This window comes from Notolabrus celidotus, chromosome 23, assembly GCF_009762535.1.
Source record: "Notolabrus celidotus isolate fNotCel1 chromosome 23, fNotCel1.pri, whole genome shotgun sequence".
NCBI lineage: Eukaryota > Metazoa > Chordata > Actinopteri > Labriformes > Labridae > Notolabrus > Notolabrus celidotus.
In genome coordinates this window covers 16,337,399-16,355,648 of record NC_048294.1, presented here as the reverse complement: position 1 = coordinate 16,355,648, position 18,250 = coordinate 16,337,399, and the positions used below count along the sequence as shown (strand labels likewise).

The window sequence follows — 18,250 nt, the reverse complement described above, 5'->3', positions numbered from 1 at the left end:
ATATATACAATGTTACAAATGGAATTTAGATAAATACAAATGTTACAAATTGATTAAATAGCAGTATTTGCAGGCAGTATTAAAAATGTTTCAGTAGTGACAGGTATACATGGTTTGATTATGGTTGGTAATGACAGATTAAGCAATATATATATATATGCACCACAGAACGCCACAGGAAGCAATTACTGCTTGTGGCCATCAGACTGTACAACTCCTCCCTCTGATGACTAAACTATATTCTGTACTCTGCAATAACGTTCAATCATAGACTGTATAGCGTTCAATACACTGTGCAATATCCCTGCCACTGCAACATCCTGTATACAATACATCATTCCCAGTGCTTTTGTATAGCGAAATGCAACTATTCTGCGTTTCTGTGTATACTTTTATTAATCCAAATGATGTATTCGTATTTATATCTTATTTTGTTTCTTCTTTCTATTAATATTTGGACTTTTTCATACTGTGTAAAAAAGCAGTCTTTAACAACTGAATGTCCCCCGGGATAAATAAAGTATTTCTGATTCTGATTCTGATACTGATAATAAATAAATATTGGTATATAATATATTATCAGATATACTTTAGTAAAACCAGTGTTGTTTTCCATTTTTACAAAACATACGCACCGTTGTACAAAAAGTGATCAGATGTATGCACTGATATCAATAAATTGTCTAAATGTTAATATATGAAACGTATCTAATGTATTTTATTTGGGAAGATTTTACCGGAAGCTGCTCTGGTTCGGGTGTGACGTACATATTATGCGACCTTTTTGTGGACGAACTAATGCCGTTCGTATGAAGTTAGCCAGAAAGCTAATGTTTTCTGTTATCTTTGTGCATGAAGCTCACCAGACAAAACCGTTTTCTCATCTCTGAATAAGTGAGTTCTGTATTGTTATGATGTCTGTTTAGTCTTTGGTTAATGGTGGAGAGCTTTAGAGAGAAGTGGGCACAACAGCAGTATTTTAAATTGTCACTTCCCCGCGAACTGAGGTGCTAGTTTCAACAACTGTTTGCTAAAGGCATTGATAGCTAACACTCATCTTCTGCCAGCCAAAGGGGCGTTAATTATGACGGCTGAAAGTGGCTTAATGTGAGTTTTAGGGTATATGACTACTTATGCTCATCGTATTCATTTGGTAACCCCACTTAGGGGCGTGTTTACAACTGGTGTGTGGGTTTGTATATAAAGGTGAATACAGATCTATGATCTAGACAAGGGGTTCCTTGTCCCGCGACCCCCAAAATATAGGTGTCAAAGACTCGTGACCCCCACGGTCCATCAAAGTGATTTTAATGTGGCTTCATTCAGCTGGTCTGCAGAAAATTAGCCTACCTATATGAGCATGTTGCTGTGTTTCCTGTGCCGATATGAATGAACCTACTGCTACTGATGCTTTTGATAATCAACTGATCACTAACCCTAAACTTAGGAGTCATCCGGCAAAAAGAAAGGCAGAAAACTCATTACATTTTCTATTTTTAAGGATTTATTTCAAGTTTAACGACCCTTTTTGTCAATATTTTTTTAATATAAATGGGTAAAATGTACTGTTTTTAGGTAAATTTTGTCATTCAAATGTTTCATTGCATTTTTTTTGTATTTTTTTGTTCACTACAAGTTAACATAGTATATATAAGTAATACAAAACCATCAAAGAGAAGAAGAAAAAAGAAAAAAGGGAGATAAACATAAGAAAACAAGGTAAATAAACAAAAAGAAATAATAATAATACATATTTTTAGATAACTTGAAAAAAGAATCATTCAGGAAGACATCTCAAAGCCCCCCATTTGTGTCTTGCGACCACCTGAGGTGTAGGTCGGGAACCCCTGATCTAGTTCACTTTATAATGAAGTGTAAGCCGTTCAACACTCCCACTAAATGACACAAATACTGACGATACACAGTTTTACATCTCACTTACCCAAACAACCTTAGTTGAGATGGTTAGATTAATTGATGACATTAGCCACTGCTGTAGAGTGTGTGCTGTAATGAGAGTAGTTTAGGGACGTTATTAACGTTGGCCTCTGTTTTAAGTATGTGTGGAGTGGCTGGTGCAACATTTTGCGTGCTTGAGTCTATCTCCAGTCAAGCACAATGGGTTAACGTTTGTATGATATGTGCTGAACTTAATGTTACAGTGCTGTCAACATGTCTGACCTGTGTTGCAGTCCCACCCACAGGATGATTGACATAGAGAGAGGTGTTGGTGATGCTGGCACTGATGAACCCAGCAGTAAAAACAAAGAGCTGGAGAAAAAGAAGAGGTCCCGGGTCAAACAGTTGCTGGGTGACGTGAAGAGGCAGGTGGAGTTCTGGTTTGGAGATGTCAACATGCACAAGGATCGCTTCCTCAGAAAACTCATTGATGAGTCAGATGATGGATGTAAGACTCTCAAAGCGAATAATACACCAAAGATTCATATTCGTCATTTTATCATGTCTTAGAGTCTTAATCGTACTTCATGTCTTCTAGATGTTGATTTATCTGTGTTGGCAAGCTTTAACAAAATGAAGAAGCTGACAAGTGACACAAAGCTGATCGCTAGAGCTCTAAAAAATTCATCCACGGTGGAGGTATTCAATCTTTTTTATGATTTCTTATGAAAACCATTAAAGTAGTTGCTAAACTCATGTTCTTTTTATTTTCAGGTTAACCTGGAAGGGAATAAGGTTAGGCGCCAGTTTCCTATCGGAGACATCCCAAGTGACGTGGACAGCCGTACAGTCTATGTGGTAAAACAAGTTTTTTATATTAGTAAAATTAAATCCAAATTAAATCTACACAGCATGTTCATATATGTTTTGGACTTTTCTAAAGATTCATTTTTCATTTGAAAAACACCCTATACTTCAAGTTTGCATGCTCATCCCCTGCTCTTTTTAAAAAATGTCTTCCAAAAAGAGAAAATTTGTTGGAACACAAAATGATATATTTCTATTTTCTTTTTTTAAAAAGGAACTTTTGCCCAAGGATGTGAATCACAGCTGGATCGAGAGGGTGTTCACAAAATGTGGGAATGTTGTCTATGTTAGCATCCCGAGATACAAGACGTCTGGAGACCCAAAGGGATTTGCCTTTGTAGAGTTTGAGAGGGAGGACGAGGCACAGAAAGCTATAGAGGTGATGAGTTGTATTGTAATATGTTACTATTGCCCGAAATGTCTCATCTAGATTAGTAAAGGGTTTGCTGTGGGCAGAAAGGAAAGTCACAGAAAATGTTGATCCTTGAAACAGATGCTGAACAACCCCCCCGAAGACGCTCCCAGGAAACCCGGAATTTTCCCCAAAACAAAGAACAAGAAGCCCCTCCTTCGGCCAAGTGATGATCCACCAGCAGGTATATCTAATGAGAACATATTTCTATCAAATATCTGCTCTCTGGAGATTCTGATAACATCAGTACCATTTGTTTTGATTAACTCATACATCTCAACATTATTTTAGGTGAAGAAGAGGAGAAGAAAAAGAAAAAGAAGAAGAAGAAGAAAGACGGCACCACCCAACAGATCCCCGCTGAAGAATCAAAAGAGCAGGTGATGGAAGCAGAGCCGTCTGAGCAAAAGAGGAAGCGCTCCACAGCAGGGGTATTTGAAGCAGAGGCCACTAGCACTCAGAAAACACCTGGCAAAGTGTCAGATAAAAAAAGACGACGATCGCAAACAACAGAGGGAAGCGAGAGTGAAGTGCCGTCAAAGATGAGAAGGGCGAGTGAAAGTGAAGGTGTCGAGCAGGGGAATGTGACAAAGACTTGTAAGTTGTTTTTGGTTAATCTGCATCATCCAGGTCTTAATTGTTAAACCCTTTTCACAATCTATAAATACATCCATTGTGATGATGTTTTTAACAGCAATAAAACCACAAACTTAGACGTTGCAGTAATGATGTTATTCCCCGTTTAGACCCGTCTACCCAGAGCGACTCGGAGAGGACTGTTGAGGAAGGGAATGAAAACAGAGATGATTCTACCGTGAAAGCAAAGAGGAAGCGAAAAAAGAAACACAAGGAGAAACTGAAAATTGGAGAGGAAGTCATCCCACTCAGGGTCCTTTCAAAGTAAGAGACACATCCTTTTTTTCATCATACATCAACAAGAATGATCATATGAGAGAAAACCCCAAGAGAAAAAGAATGATGTAAGACAATGACTGATATCTTCCTTCCTCTTTCCTGTGAAGGAAGGAGTGGCTCGTGTTGAAGGATGAGTATCTTACCTTACAGAAGCGCAGCATGAAGTCCCTGAAGAAGTGCATGACGAAGATTGACCACAAGGAGCCAGAGAGTGTCATGGACACAGACAATGATCCTAAAGGTGGAAATAGTGAGTTCTGACTCTGCTGATCAGTTTAAGGTTGTTGGGACTAATTAGAGACTTACCAAAGTAGTGTCCAAAGAAGTTAAATTCACAACTTGAAAACAGTGATATGTCAGCACTAGGGATGCACCGATCCTACTTTTTAGGTCCCAATACCGCTATCGATACCTTGGCTTTGGTATCTGCTGATACCGATACTAGCCAATCCAATCCTGGTATTGATTTAACAATCTCTATTCCTTCATGTGAGGATAGAATCATGTTTTGGCAACGTCAGGCTTTTCTGACTTGATGGTGAACTGTACCTGGGTTCCAAGTGCTAAACCAGAGGCTGGAATCCCTTAATTTCACAGATTCGGAACAATTAATTCCAATAACCTGTCCGTTTATTCACACGTTAAATCCATTAATAGAAGGTTTCTTCCTTCTAGGCTATAGCTGATGTAAACTTCTTCGTGTGTAGAAGACTAAGAACTCATAGAACTGAGAAGAAAAGATCTGCCATATGGATCTGCACTATATATGAGTCCGATCTAGCCGATATCCGATACCAGGATCCCTAGTCAGCACTTACATCCTCCTGTAAGTGCGTACATGTCTGTAGATTGCTACATTCATTCCCACTCAGGTCAGAGGTGAATCCATTTTGTAATCCAATGGGATAGAAACAAATCTTTCAACTTCCCGAGAACAACAAAAGTCTTTGTCGAAACTTTACGGCGTGAATTTGAAAACTATTTCTGAAAAAATGTTCCCCAATACTTTGTACTTCATGATGTATCTCCAAATGTTAAGATCAAACTGAACAGTGATGAGTGTTTTGTAGCATTGGACGTCTTTTAACAGAAGCTGAACATGCTGTTGCTCAGAGTAAAGTTGCATTTTTGATGTTGAGTTAAATGCAGAAGTCTTGATGTTTGTTTTGTTGTTTTCCTCTAGTTGAGAAATGTAACAAAAGCGAAAAGGCAACTAACCATGGCCCTCAGTTTACCAGCGGTGTCATCATAAAGATCACAGACAACAAGCCGCTACCAGGAAGGAAGATCATTAAGGTACAGGATTATCATAGTGTTACAGTCTTAGCAACTCATATAGTGTGCACCTTTTAATTGTTTCTTCTTTGTGTGGGTCTGATGTGCATTCAGTCACAGGTTAATCACAAAGAACTAAGCAAGTAGATGTGCAAAAGACTGTGTGTGTGACATGTGTGCCCTGGACAGCTGTCAATCATCTGTGTATAAACTTTCTGTTTGATCTTCAGGATGGTCTGTGCAAAGTCTCACCTGTAGCGTACGTCGACATCCTGGATGGAGATGCAGAGGGTTACGTCCGCTTCCACAGCCCAGAGGAAGCTAAAGCAGTCAGTGATGCTCGAACAGAGATACAGAGGGAGCACAGCTGGAAGCTTGAGATTCTCTCAGGTATGATTTTTTTCCTTTTTGATTTCAGTGGTTAAAGGTAGGATCATATATGCTTAGTGTCAATGCACCTCTTATGCTCTCAAAGTGAGGAGGAAATGTGTATGGCTGAGCTGTCTGGATGGTCCTTCATAATTAATGATTGAGGGGATAATTTATTGGGACAGTGCCCATTAGCTCCTCTCAAGTTCTAGGTTTTTCATAAAGTTTCACAGTAGAAATTTCCCCATTTAAAAATAGTTTATTTGATTTTTCTTTAATAATAATAATGCATAATCAACTTTTGTTGAATCCCTTTCACAGGTGATAATGAACAAAGGTACTGGCAGAAAATCCTTGTGGACCGCCAAGTCAAACTGAATCGTCCAAGAGAGAAGAAGCGGGGCACAGAGAAGGTGAGATCAAACTTTACATTTTTAAATAGAAATATACATTAACATACATCGGTGTGCACAATATTGTCAGTCACATACTTTATTTTGAGTATCTAAACTAGATACACTTCATACAACATGTTTCATGTAGCTGGAGGGATTCATATGAGATATTTGGAATAAAAACCCTGAAAGATCCATTTAAAGTTACAGACCAATATTTAGAATCATAATTGTGGAGATAATATTGTTTTGAAAAAGTTTGCAATTGCATAAATACATCCATATATGCGTACAGGCACGAGTTCCACTGTTCCTGAGCTCCAGTTCACAGGCTAACATGACATAATATTGACAGCTTTGCCTGCTAGGTATCCCAGAATGCTCTGTGCATCTAATCAAAGCATTTTAGGATGCAGGCTTGTAGCGCTTCTTTTTAAAGGCTTTTGTCCATTGTTATTTCATAATCATGCATGTAAAGGAAACAGGGATGTCCTATAGAGTAAATAAACCCTGTTGGGTGCTTGTTTGATTAAATTAATCTTCAGTCCACTGCAACAAGTGACCAGCAAGGCTGATATGACTAACGTTAAACAAACCATCGCCATAGGTGTAATATATTTGTAGATCTCTACACATATTTTCAGATCACACCTGGCAGGACTGTAGGCACAGTCACGTGTAAACAGACGGGGAACTGAGAGGCCCGGCCTCGGTTGTAACTGATGACTTGTGTATTTTGAGCTTTTGGAGAAAAAACACTTTGACTTTGCAGCAAATAATTACTTTGAATACATTTAAAAATGAGTCTAAACATTCTATATATATCTAAATAATATGTGTGTACGCATTCATGGATATACGTACACATTTATAGATCTGCGTAATGAGAACCACAGCCTCTGTGCATGGGGCGCCCTTAAACTGCTAGGCCAAGAGGCGCCCCATTATTACTTTAAGTACTGTCAGCCTAAAATGCCAGTAATGTGTTTTGGGGTGGGGTGTCAGGCCTGTAGCTCTGATTAACTGCAAATGCCATAATGCTCTAACGCTCAAACATCTGGATGTAAGAAAGCACAGATACCATCTTGTAGCTCGGTTTGTCAGCGTTTGGATCTAAAATAAATGTGGATAAAATTAGAGATAAAGATAACCAGCACAGGCATGTGGATGTTAACCTGCATGGAGAACTGAGAGCTGAAAATTTGTGCTAGCTCCGCTAATGGTAGCCACACATGGCAAACCAATTTGACATTGTTTACCCGCAGACATTGTGATCTGTGTTTAGCCATGCTAAATAATAAATGCAAATTTGTACTGTTTTCTGAGGGTCGTTTTAACCTTAGACTACTCAGCTAGTGTGTGTTTAAAATTCGGTTTAGACAACTAGGAAAGTGGTCACTTAAGAACATCTCAACTATGTTTCCTTTTTTGTATTCATTTACGCGTTCACACATTGTTTTGCCACAAGATTAGCTCCATAAACATGCTCGTACTTCAGCTAAAGCATGTTGTTCTCTTCTTTTTTTTCTTGCCACACTCCAGCTCATATCAAAAGCAGAAAAAATCATCATCGCTCGGGCCAAAGAGGCTAACAAGCACATCCGTTTCCAAGAAGACTGACCGCTGCTGAAACCACCTGAAATGTGGGCTGAAGTAGACTTAACATGATGTAATTTGAAGGGGAGAGGCTGTGTTTATTTGTTAATAGCTAAAGGAGATCTGAATGGAACCTGGAACAGGGGTAAACTTGTCAAAATGTCCCCCTTTCATTTCTTTTAAATGTTTGCACTGGAGCCCCTTAGGTTATGTGGAGCGCTGGTTTGCATTTTGACAGTTTAAAAAAAATTATTTTTTAAATTGATAACTTTTGTTTTTATTTTCGAAGAAGACTCTGTATAGCATGTAAATATGATCATTTGAAAGTTCTCCCAATCAAGACAAGTCAGGGCATTTCCTTTTGAAGAAATTTGCCTTTTTGTTTTTTAATAAATTATCATAATTTGATACAATTTTTTATCTGTTGTCATTTGTAACAGTCTAACAAAGAGTTTCCAGGAGAGGGAAACAGCATTAACAGTCGCCAGCCTACATGATCTCACTGCTCACTGATACTGGAAGTTATGAAAAACATTAAGTCCTAATTCTGGGTGTTAAGCTTCTGCAAAATCAGAGATTCAGATGCTAAAATCTTTCTTCACCGTCCATTAATGTACTGCACAATGTATCGAAAGACCACAGTTATCCGTCTGCCTTTTAAACGCTTTCCTCTTAAGCTGAATATGAATTCCCTTCAATTACATAACATTCCAAATGAGTTGTACTGCAGAGCATCAGTGGCAAGCTTCCAAGTATAAAAATAGCTGCAATTACATCACCTCAGCATCATTTATGGCTTTTATGGGCATTAAAGGCAGAAACTACCTGAGGTAAAAACGATAGCACCATGAGTCGTCATCAGCATGTGCTTAAGGGAACCTTAAGTTTTTATTTCCGTTGGAGATTCATTGAAAGCCAGAAATTAGTCCATCCTCAGCAGGAGTTTGTCGTCTCTGTCTATTTTGCAGCTTTCAGCAGGCTCACGTGTGCTAGCTGAGAAGGTGTTCATTCAACTTCTGTTTGTGGACGATTGGGAAGCGTCTCGGTACGCTCCAAGCTTTGAAATCCTCCTTCATGGTTGTTGTTGCATGAAAGGGATCCTTGCTGTTCTCATAGTTTTGCACAGAAGGCAGGATTGGTTTGGTGCGTTGGAACCACTGATGTCCTGGGAAGTCGGCGTGTGTCGTGGACAGGAACTTCTCGTGGTCTTGTGCTAGAGTAGATTCTTTGGCTTTGCCTTGGAACTTCGTTTCAATGGACCAGGACTTGAACTGCTCGTTCAATTCACCGCTGTTGTCAAAAAGTTCCTGGTTTACATCCCAGACCGCCTTTGGCTCTGATAGTAGGCCTTTGTTGCTTTGTTTCACAGGTTTCTCTCTGCGTGTCTTCGGCTGCACTGGGTGGACTACGTAATCAGACCTATAGCTGGTACTGCTCTCAATCGGCTGTGTCTCTTTGATCTTTGGGTCTGGCTTGGAGTCAACTGGAACACAAACTGTACTTTTCTCAAAGAGGCCTCCTTTGGAAGCTCTGCGTGTGACAGATAGTCCTTGGTTGACTTTCAGGCTGTCACTGAGTCTGAAGGGCTGACGTTTGTTCATTTCCCACACTCTGAAATCATCTGAAAACAAAAGAAGAGAGTATGTATTTGGATTATGATGTACAATGTATTTATTTAACATCTGAAAAGCATGAAACTACTTCTCTTCAAACTGCTTACTTTGGTACACAGATTTGTAGTCCTCTACCCGGGTTTCACTTCTCCCCCAACGGGAAGGATTGTGTGGGGCAGCCTTGGTTCTCTGCTGGGCTTTGGGTAGCATCGATGGCTGTGGCGGTTTTGGTGCATTTTTCACCCGTTTTTTAGCCAAATAGAAAGTCCTGAAACACGATTATGAGCAATGGCATCAATTTGCTTCCCCAGACAGCGACATGAAACCTAGAAGGAAGGGTTACTGTACTCTACAATAGTGTCAATAACAGGTTTTAAACACTTTTGATCTTACCTCAAGGTAGACACATCTGTACACGTCGCCCTCAGTGGATGGTAGGGGTGTTTGTATGATGTACTTGTGACTAATGTCTTGTTGCAGTGTGGAGGGATAAACTTGTCCATGTACTCTGTCCTCATTAGGGCCTGAGTCATGGCTCTCTGAGAGGCCATGTGCTTTCTGGAACATACAGAGGACACTTTACAAACTTACAACAACATGGCAGTGCTGCTTTAGCCCTCCTGTTATGTTACGGGTCAGATTGACCCATTTCAAAGTTCAAAAATAAAATAAAACTTGTTAAAAGTTTTTTTGGGTATGAAATTTCTTCTGCTTGGCTTAATTAGCGTAATAAACATATACAATAAAAATGGTTCATTTCACATATTTACAACCCCCCTGCATGTTTATATTACATAGATACTGTTCATGGGTCAACTTGACCCAGCAGTCAAAGTGGAGGCTAAAAGGAGTCAGAAGTGTCAAATACAATTTTTTTCTTTGCAACTGTGTGACATATTTCACTCCAATCACAAACACACATGAAAAACGAGTGAGTTATCCTTATTGAACCATGATCAGTGAGGATTAAAGAACACCATTGCACTAAATATTGATTTAAATGGTTAGTAATAGAGTATATAATGAGATTTTAAAAAATGGTAATAGGGTTTTTTTGGGGTTCTGACACTGTTGGATAATTAAATATGCCCCCGGGTCAAGTCTACCAAGGGAACATTTTTGCTGTTCCTGAGAAACAAAACATAACAGGAGGGGTAAACCTCCATAAGACAAGTTAGAGAGAGGAAATTAGATGTTCAAGATGAATCAAACAATATTGGTAAAGTTCCACACAGATGAAACTGCATGTATAGACTTAATGCTTAATTTTAAATGGTGGGTTCTATAACCAGTGGTGGACAGTAACAGTGCATTACAGAGTACATTTACTTGAGTACAGTACTTAAGTACATTTTTGGGGTATCTATACTTTACTTGAGTATTATTTTTTGGGGATACTTATTACTTTTACTCCACTACAATAAGAAGACAATTATTGTACTTTTCACTCCACTACATTTCTATCAGTGCTCTAGTTACGCACTACTTTTGTTTTGAAGTCAGCTCATGAATTTTCTTCTCTTTCTGAAATCTGATCCCTCAGACAGAACAATGTGTTTTTGTAGTTCTGTTTGGTTGGTAGCCATACCTGTATATCGTGCGTCTCCACGGTTGAACGTGGAGCAAACACAGAGCACATTTCCCTCAGATCAGGCAGTTCATTTAGAGGTGGTAATGATGGCTATAATTCTCCACCTGAGCACCCATGTACAACATATCTTCAGCCCGTCTTAGACGTTTTTGAAATGAAGAATGATAGGTATCGTTTGAAATGTTCTCCCTGTTTCTGCTCAAACATACAAACATTCACTGTCCAACCAGAGAAAGCGTGTTGAGGTACATAACATTTGTTTCATTCCAGATTAACATTTCAAACTAAGTTGTCTGTGCTTGGAGTAACTTAATTCAATGGTATAGTTTTTAGAGATTTCCATTAATGGTTTCTAAATAAACATTATGTAACAGAATGTATGTATTCTTGACTGCACTCATGCTTTGTGAAAATACAACGTTTTGAGATTTTTTTAAGAAGTACTTTGAATACTTAATTATTTTTTAAAAGCAAGTACTCCAGTACTTTAACTCAAGTAATAATCCGACTTAGCAACTCTCACTTGTATTGGAGTAATATTTGACATGGAGTATTTATACTTTAACTTAAGTAAGGAAGCTGTGTACTTTGTCCACCACAGTCTATAACATACAGAAGGAGCAGAGACAGCTGCAGGTGAAAGTGGATCAGATATTTTTGCAGACACATAACATTTAACATTCTGCAACCACAGGCCACATATCTCCATTGGAAATAACGTAGAGTTTTAAAAGGTACATGGCAGTGTTTTCTTCAAAGGTGCAATCTTATATATATATGAAAAGATGATACATTGATGACCTCACCTCACGGATGCACCTTGCTGCTGAGTGTTTTGCTCCCTCAAAGTTTTGGACTGCACCGCTGGTCCGCCGATGCGCTCCTCGGCGTCCCGTGGCTGGAAACTGTGGCAGCCGGCTCTCTGACTCTCCGCTACAGGCCTACGGCATATGAATTATTGACCGAAGGAAGGAGGAACATTGGGTGTGTTGAACGCGAGCAGCACGCAGCGGCCGAGAGCTTCTAAAAATAAACACCAGTGGATTACTCAGTGATGCGGGCCGGTTGTCAGGGCGAGGACGCTGCTCGTGATGATGCGCGTTTTTGGGCGCTTCCATAGTTTCTGTGTTAATGTGGCAAAGTAGTGACTTTTGAAAAACATACAAGGAAGTCCTGCTCTATGTGTTGCCTCAACGTGTGCCCGATTAAGTATCTTTTACTGTGTTTTTTTTTTTTTGACGTGCTGAATAAGCAAAGTGCAGCCGGGTTGTGCATTCTGCAACGTGACATGGTCTCAGGAGTCCATCTGTCACTTTGTTGTCATGTCCAAAAAGCAGAAAGAGAGAGGGTGAGGGGGGATTTAAAGAGACATGCACACACACACACTCACCATCACAAACTAATACAGGAAATTAAGATGTATTAAAGGATGTAGTCACGAGGATTTTGCCAAGCACTTATGATAGATTATGTCGTGTTAAATGCACAAAATCCAGTGCAGTGTGGCGTTTGTCCACTAGATGGCGTCCAAAGCTTTACAAAACAGGTTAAGAGAGGCAATAAGGTCCACAGACTTTCTGTGGCGCCTATATTCAAACTAGCAATTCAATGTTAAAAGTGCAAAATATACTGTTTTCCTTTTATTTTAACCAAAAATGCATCATGAAAATATATTATTGCTTTAAAACAAGCGGGAAATGTATTATAATTTGCATGTGGCCTTGCAGTAATGTAAATTAACTTAGATAGTGTGCATGTGGAGGTTTCATAGTGCCATATGCTATGTACCTGTTTCAACTTGCACTAAAATCTGTATATACATATTTTTTATTCAGTGAGTGATACATTTGACCATTAAAAAAGTAAGATGAGATTTTTTTATCAGAAGATAAAGCAAAAGTAAAATCAACAAGGAGCAAAAAGTTAATTGTCTGCAAGGGGGACAACAGAAAGGATGCAAACCCAAGGTTCCTCACTTTAGGCACTTTACGAAAGCTAGACTTAGATATAAGGAAAATAATGTGATTACTGTTTTTGTCTCGCATCACCATCAGTTTATTAAGTTCTCATTGCTGAATAAATAGAGTGGTAAACACTCAAAACTAAAGGACAAAAAAGGGAAATACTACTAAAGATGACCCAAAGCAGCCAAAGAAAAAAAGTGTCCAATGCTTACGGTTTTAACTAAGCAACAACCTCTGTTGTGAAACTGTGAAGGTGCAAAAAAAACTGCATTTACTCAGGTGTCCACTTGAGGCTGACTCTAAAAGCCAAGGAGTATCTTATAACACTCATGTTATATCCATTTTTATAGCAGCATTTAACTTGTTTACAGCATGGTACAAATAAGCAGTTTTGATCTACATAGCTCCATCTTCTATCTGTAAACACTGCACTGTGTTGAATTTTTTATTTAATCATCAGTAGCTTAAGGAACGGCTGTGGCACAATCAGTCTTTTCTAAGTCAGATGGTTGGATGATTGATCTCAGATCTTGCTGTAGAAAGTGTTCTTAGGCAAGACAATGAACCCCAAACTGCCTCCGGTGGCTACACCTGGAGTGTACGAATGTTAGTTAATACTGATGGGCACTTTACACTTCAGCCTCTGCCATCACGGTGTGAATGTGACATGTTATGTAAAAGTGCTTTGAGTGGTCAGAAGAATAGAAAAAGCAGTATATAAAATACAGTCCATTGAACATGATATGGGCATGACTGAATTGACTGACAGGTGAAGCTGTCAGGAGACTGAAGGCCCGCCTCAAAATCTTCTCCTGCGTATAGATTGATTGAAATTAGGTTGAGCCAGCATTTCCAATATGGTGACTTCCATTATTGGACTTAACACCTCTTCTTAAAGCAATGTGTGACTATCTCCGTGTTTTATAAAGTGTATGGTTTTGACATGTGGATTAAAACACACATTACATGGAATAGATTTTTTTTAACATTGATCATTTTGATCAGGTCACTCAAGCATCATTTTATTATCTCTGGGATATAGCTCAACTTAAAAGACATCAAACATCTACCTCACCCTGTTGCTACTAGCTGCATGGACTCTGGTGAGATTAACTGGTGTCTTATTTTTGGCTGGTTCTGAAACTGCTGATGTGGGGCAAAAACAATATTTAACTGTTAAATGAAAACACCACTTATGTATTTACAGGGCAAAATCTACAGAGATAAGATGTACCACTTTGTCCACAGGAGGTGCCAAAGTCAACACAATTTGAAAGTTCCTCACTGGAGCTTAAAAACACTGCTGAAGCTACCTGTATCTTTAAGAATACGTTTTAAACTTCATATCTGTTTAAAACGTTTAAATGAATTTTCTTCTCTTTGAATCTTAAGCCATTAAATTTAAGAAGTAATCATGGTTTAAGGGAAATTAATGGTGATATTTTATTCTCCTTTCTCTTGCAAAATTGTATCAATTGTCTAACTTGTACTTATTTTTCATCTATGTGTCCCTAGAAAGTACTAGCCCTAAAATGCATCTTGACTCCTGCCCCCCTGAGAAGACTCATAATGGGTTTTACACCAAGCCTGCAGATAATTCAACAAAACAATGACTTCAGAGCCTCGCTGTCACTGGTTATTAATGCATTAAAGTGGTTTAGAATTGCCTGTGTTAATAATTTTATGTTAATTTGCCTTCTGACTTCTGTGCACTCAACCTCTATCCCTCATTCTGAGTGAGTTTCACACAGATGCATTAAAAAGCAAAAAGACAGGAGAGAGGAGCCTCGGAACAAGAAGGCAGGAGTCTGTAGAGGCTTATGGATATTTGAAAGCCCTTTCCCATTAAGTATTTCTGACTGCATATGAAAAAATGCTCCTCTATTCTGTGTCATTAGAAAACCCCAAGAAATCATGGTGGCATCTCCAAACAGATGAACTGGGCAGAAAGACTGAGGTTGTTAATGCGGTTCATGAAATATGGATTAAAACACTCACTCAAATTAAGAGCAACAGTCTGCAGATTAAATCAAAGCGTATCCTGGAGCATTGGTGCATTAACAGGAACAAGAGTGGTACTGATTTCAGATAGTTGTACCTTTAAGTCTTAAGTCAAGTAAATGCACAAGATTATCATTTGGTGGTTCAGATAAACTGTTGAGTCATCAATGTGTGTTGAAGCGCACACAAAGAGCAAAAAGTTAGACTAATGAAAACAGTAACACAAATTCTGAGATAAACTCTAAAAGACGACGTCATTAGTAAAATTCCAAGATAAATATCTAATTGCACTAGCGTTCTGTCGGACTGCCAGTTAATGCTGTCTAATAAGTAACGTTTTAACTAGTTTATGCATACATTTTAAGCTGCTCTTTTTGATTCTGTCTACTCTTTACTTTTTCATGTACTGTGTGTGGGATCTTAACAATCAGTTCCCTGGATCAGGAGTTTTATGCGGTAAACCACAGGTCTCCATTGAGAAACTATGGCTCCATTTACCTCACCGCCTGAGTTGCCAAAGTTGTGCCGATTTCAGCAAGGAGATCTGCAAGTTGGAACAGAGAATTTAAAATCTCTAACCAAATACAGGATGCCGAAAATCTCCTGGACACAATCCTCTCCGGCCCTGCGACAAACGCCACCAGCACTGGTGATATGAACGACACATGTCCCTATGATTCCTCACCGGCACAGGTGTCCATACTTCCTGCCACCCCCGCCGCTCATACCTCTGCCACTGATCCTACTCCAGGTGACCGTCCTGTGGACTGCTGGCTCCTGCTCGGGGCTAAACCCAAGGCAGCTCCACTTCATCTTATTAAGAGCCCCGAATGCAGTGTGTGACCCCAGATGTAAAAAGGCCAGTATTCCTTTTCTGCATCCTGACTATCATGTTATCCAGCTGCAGAACAGGTATGATATTTGTAACCTGGATGAGTATTCTTCGCTGGCTGGCAACTCACGGCTGACTGCACCATAACCCCCCCAGAAACTAGAGGATGTGGATCCTCACTCTCCCTTGTCTCTTCCTCAAAGCCTGTTCATGGACCGGAATGTCGCCCCACTTCCAGCCACTCTGCCAAACTTCTGTCTGCTTCTTCCTCAGCTCGAACTTTGCCTTGATGGCGTCGAGTGATTGCCCAAACAAACTGTTGTCATGGGGAAGCAGAGATTGGAGCTCTGCGAGACACATTGCTTGATTAGTCTGCAGCATGGTGACAGAGCTCAGTGCGCGAGCGATGCCTGCCTCAGCTTGGTAAACTTCATCAAGCTGTGAAGCAGAGAATCTTCAGTGCTTAGATGGGAGTATTGTGGGTCAGTTCACACCATGGTTGTTGGACGGAGCCAGATAAGCTGCCAGGGACGGCTCCATAGGTGGAGGGTTGACCAAACCAGCCTTTTCAGCTCCATCTAAATCCAAATACTGTCCATAGACGGGAACTGTTACATGGGAAGACAGCAGTTTATTCCACAACGAAGTTAACTCCGAGAAAAAGTCTGGGAATATGGGAAGGCTGTTTCTGAGTTGGTTCAGGAGGAAGAAAAACCCTGCGAACCGCAAGCGTTTCCGAGCTGGGGGAGGAGAGGGCCACTCGACCTCCAGTTTCTCAGCTGCATGGCGGTACAGTGAGAAGAAGGATGTATCGTCATAGCTAGCCAGCGCAAATGATAGTGCCTCCCATTCATCCTCCGATAAACCATGCTTGTCCAAGCCGATGACCAGCACGTCATCATCATCATGGTTAGTGCTCAGTCCTGGTAAGGGCTGGCCATTGCTCTCAGAGAACTCTGGTTCATACACGGCTAACCTCTCAACATACTCAATGTGGTTAGCCCACTTTATAACAGTCGACCAAAAACTCCTCGCCCTCGGCCTCAGACGAAGCTGGGTCTCTCAACTTGGAGAGGAAAGGGTCATGCCCTGTGACTGTAGCTTTTTCCAGCACCTTCTTGACAAAAGTCACTCGTCTTTCCAGGGTGGAACGTCGCAGCTGGCGACATTACGCTCAGTCAACACTCTCCTGGCTTGGGCTATCCCCAGGCAGACAGAACATGCCTCGTGCTGGTCCTTATCGTGCAAAGAGAAGCCGCACCCCTGTGGACAGGGGCGAACAGAAGACTTTCTCGCTTTAGCCTTGGTGCTCACCTCAAAACACAATAGTAAAAGAGACTCCAAAATAGTGCTCCGCAGGCAGCTACACTCGCCAGACGAGGCAGCGGAGGCTAACACCAACAGGGGCAAGCTAATTCAGAGCCGGCAGTAGCCAACACAAGGGAGAGCTAACTAGCAGTACCTAGCCTGCCCAACTCGGTAGAGGTTTTTTTAGTGATGTCAAGAGTGTAAGAAGTGAGAGCTGATGTGATGATGGCTCTATTTATGTGCAGGTGGAGCCTTACATACGTCATCACAGATCATCTGCTGTAAAGGCGTGACTAGAGGCGTCTTCAGTCAGGCCATGCGGGGGCGTGATATCCCATACTTTATGTGTTGTACAGAGTGAATTGACTGAAAGGGAACTGAATGACTCCAAATCAGAAGTCATTGTCTTTGCCCCCCAGCAAAAAGGGATCGAATCATGTCAAATTTAGATAAACTGACAAATTATGCTAAGCCCTTAGTCAAATCCCTTTATGTCTTGTTTTTATCCGCTCAGAAATATATCAAAAGTCAAGTCCTTCATATCAGCCAAAGATCTTCAGAAACGTATTCACGCTTTATATCCTCCCGGCTTGATTATTGTTATTCTCTATACAAACGTCTCAATCAGAAATCAATCCTCCGTGTTCAAATAGTTAAAAATGCAGTAGCTCGCCTTTTAACAACAACTAAAAAGTGCGCCCACGTCACCCCCATTTTAGCTCATTTACACTGGCTGCCTATTGATTTTTGGATTGATTTTAAGATTCTTTCTTTAACTTTTAAAGCACAAGATGGACTTGCCCCTCTCTATATCTCTGAGCTTTTACCCCCCTATGAACCAGGATGCAATCTGAGATCCTCTGGCAGTGCTCTGCTAGTGGTTCCAAGGTCCAGTCTGAAAACCAAAGGGGACAGGGCTTATTCAGTCAGAGCCCCTACACTTTGAAACAGCCTGCCAGAGGAGATCAGACTTGCAGAGTCAGTCCTTTGTTTTATTTCATTACTCATGACACATTTTTATAGGAAAGCTTTTCTTCTGTTGCTTTATTTAATATCAACACTGATTTTGTGGGTCTGTTTTATAAGTTTGTATGCTTTAAAAGTTTTGTATCCCTTCATTTTGCTTTGTATTTCTACTTGTTTTTAATGCCCATTGTGAACCTGTATTGAAAAGTGCTATATAAATAAAGTATTATTATTATTATTATTATTA

General features: G+C 40.1%; 2 protein-coding genes across 4 annotated transcripts; one reads left to right on the top strand and one right to left on the bottom strand.

The window, feature by feature from the left end:
- The first annotated feature begins 749 nt into the window (after positions 1-749).
- larp7 (La ribonucleoprotein 7, transcriptional regulator) lies at positions 750-8,141 on the top strand. 3 transcript variants are annotated; one of them, XM_034676565.1, is made up of 13 exons: positions 750-894; positions 2,163-2,407; positions 2,498-2,598; positions 2,674-2,757; positions 2,981-3,145; positions 3,260-3,362; positions 3,470-3,775; positions 3,925-4,078; positions 4,201-4,334; positions 5,277-5,389; positions 5,599-5,758; positions 6,059-6,150; positions 7,675-8,141. In XM_034676565.1, the coding sequence occupies exons 2-13, from the start codon at positions 2,173-2,175 to the stop codon at positions 7,750-7,752; spliced, it is 1,725 nt and encodes a 574-aa protein (XP_034532456.1). In that variant the 5' UTR covers positions 750-894; positions 2,163-2,172; the 3' UTR covers positions 7,753-8,141. The 3 variants fall into 3 exon arrangements, with proteins under 3 accessions (XP_034532456.1, XP_034532458.1, XP_034532455.1); XM_034676567.1 differs by having other exon boundaries at positions 752-894; positions 2,193-2,407; positions 4,201-4,343; XM_034676564.1 differs by having other exon boundaries at positions 752-894; positions 4,201-4,343.
- A 445-nt stretch (positions 8,142-8,586) lies between these two features.
- On the bottom strand, positions 8,587-12,238 carry LOC117807319 (stabilizer of axonemal microtubules 1-like). Its single transcript, XM_034676568.1, has 4 exons — positions 11,739-12,238; positions 9,735-9,899; positions 9,449-9,609; positions 8,587-9,349 (listed from the first exon to the last, which is right to left on the bottom strand). The coding sequence occupies exons 2-4, from the start codon at positions 9,890-9,892 to the stop codon at positions 8,718-8,720; spliced, it is 951 nt and encodes a 316-aa protein (XP_034532459.1). The 5' UTR covers positions 9,893-9,899; positions 11,739-12,238; the 3' UTR covers positions 8,587-8,717.
- Between the last annotated feature and the right edge of the window lie 6,012 nt (positions 12,239-18,250).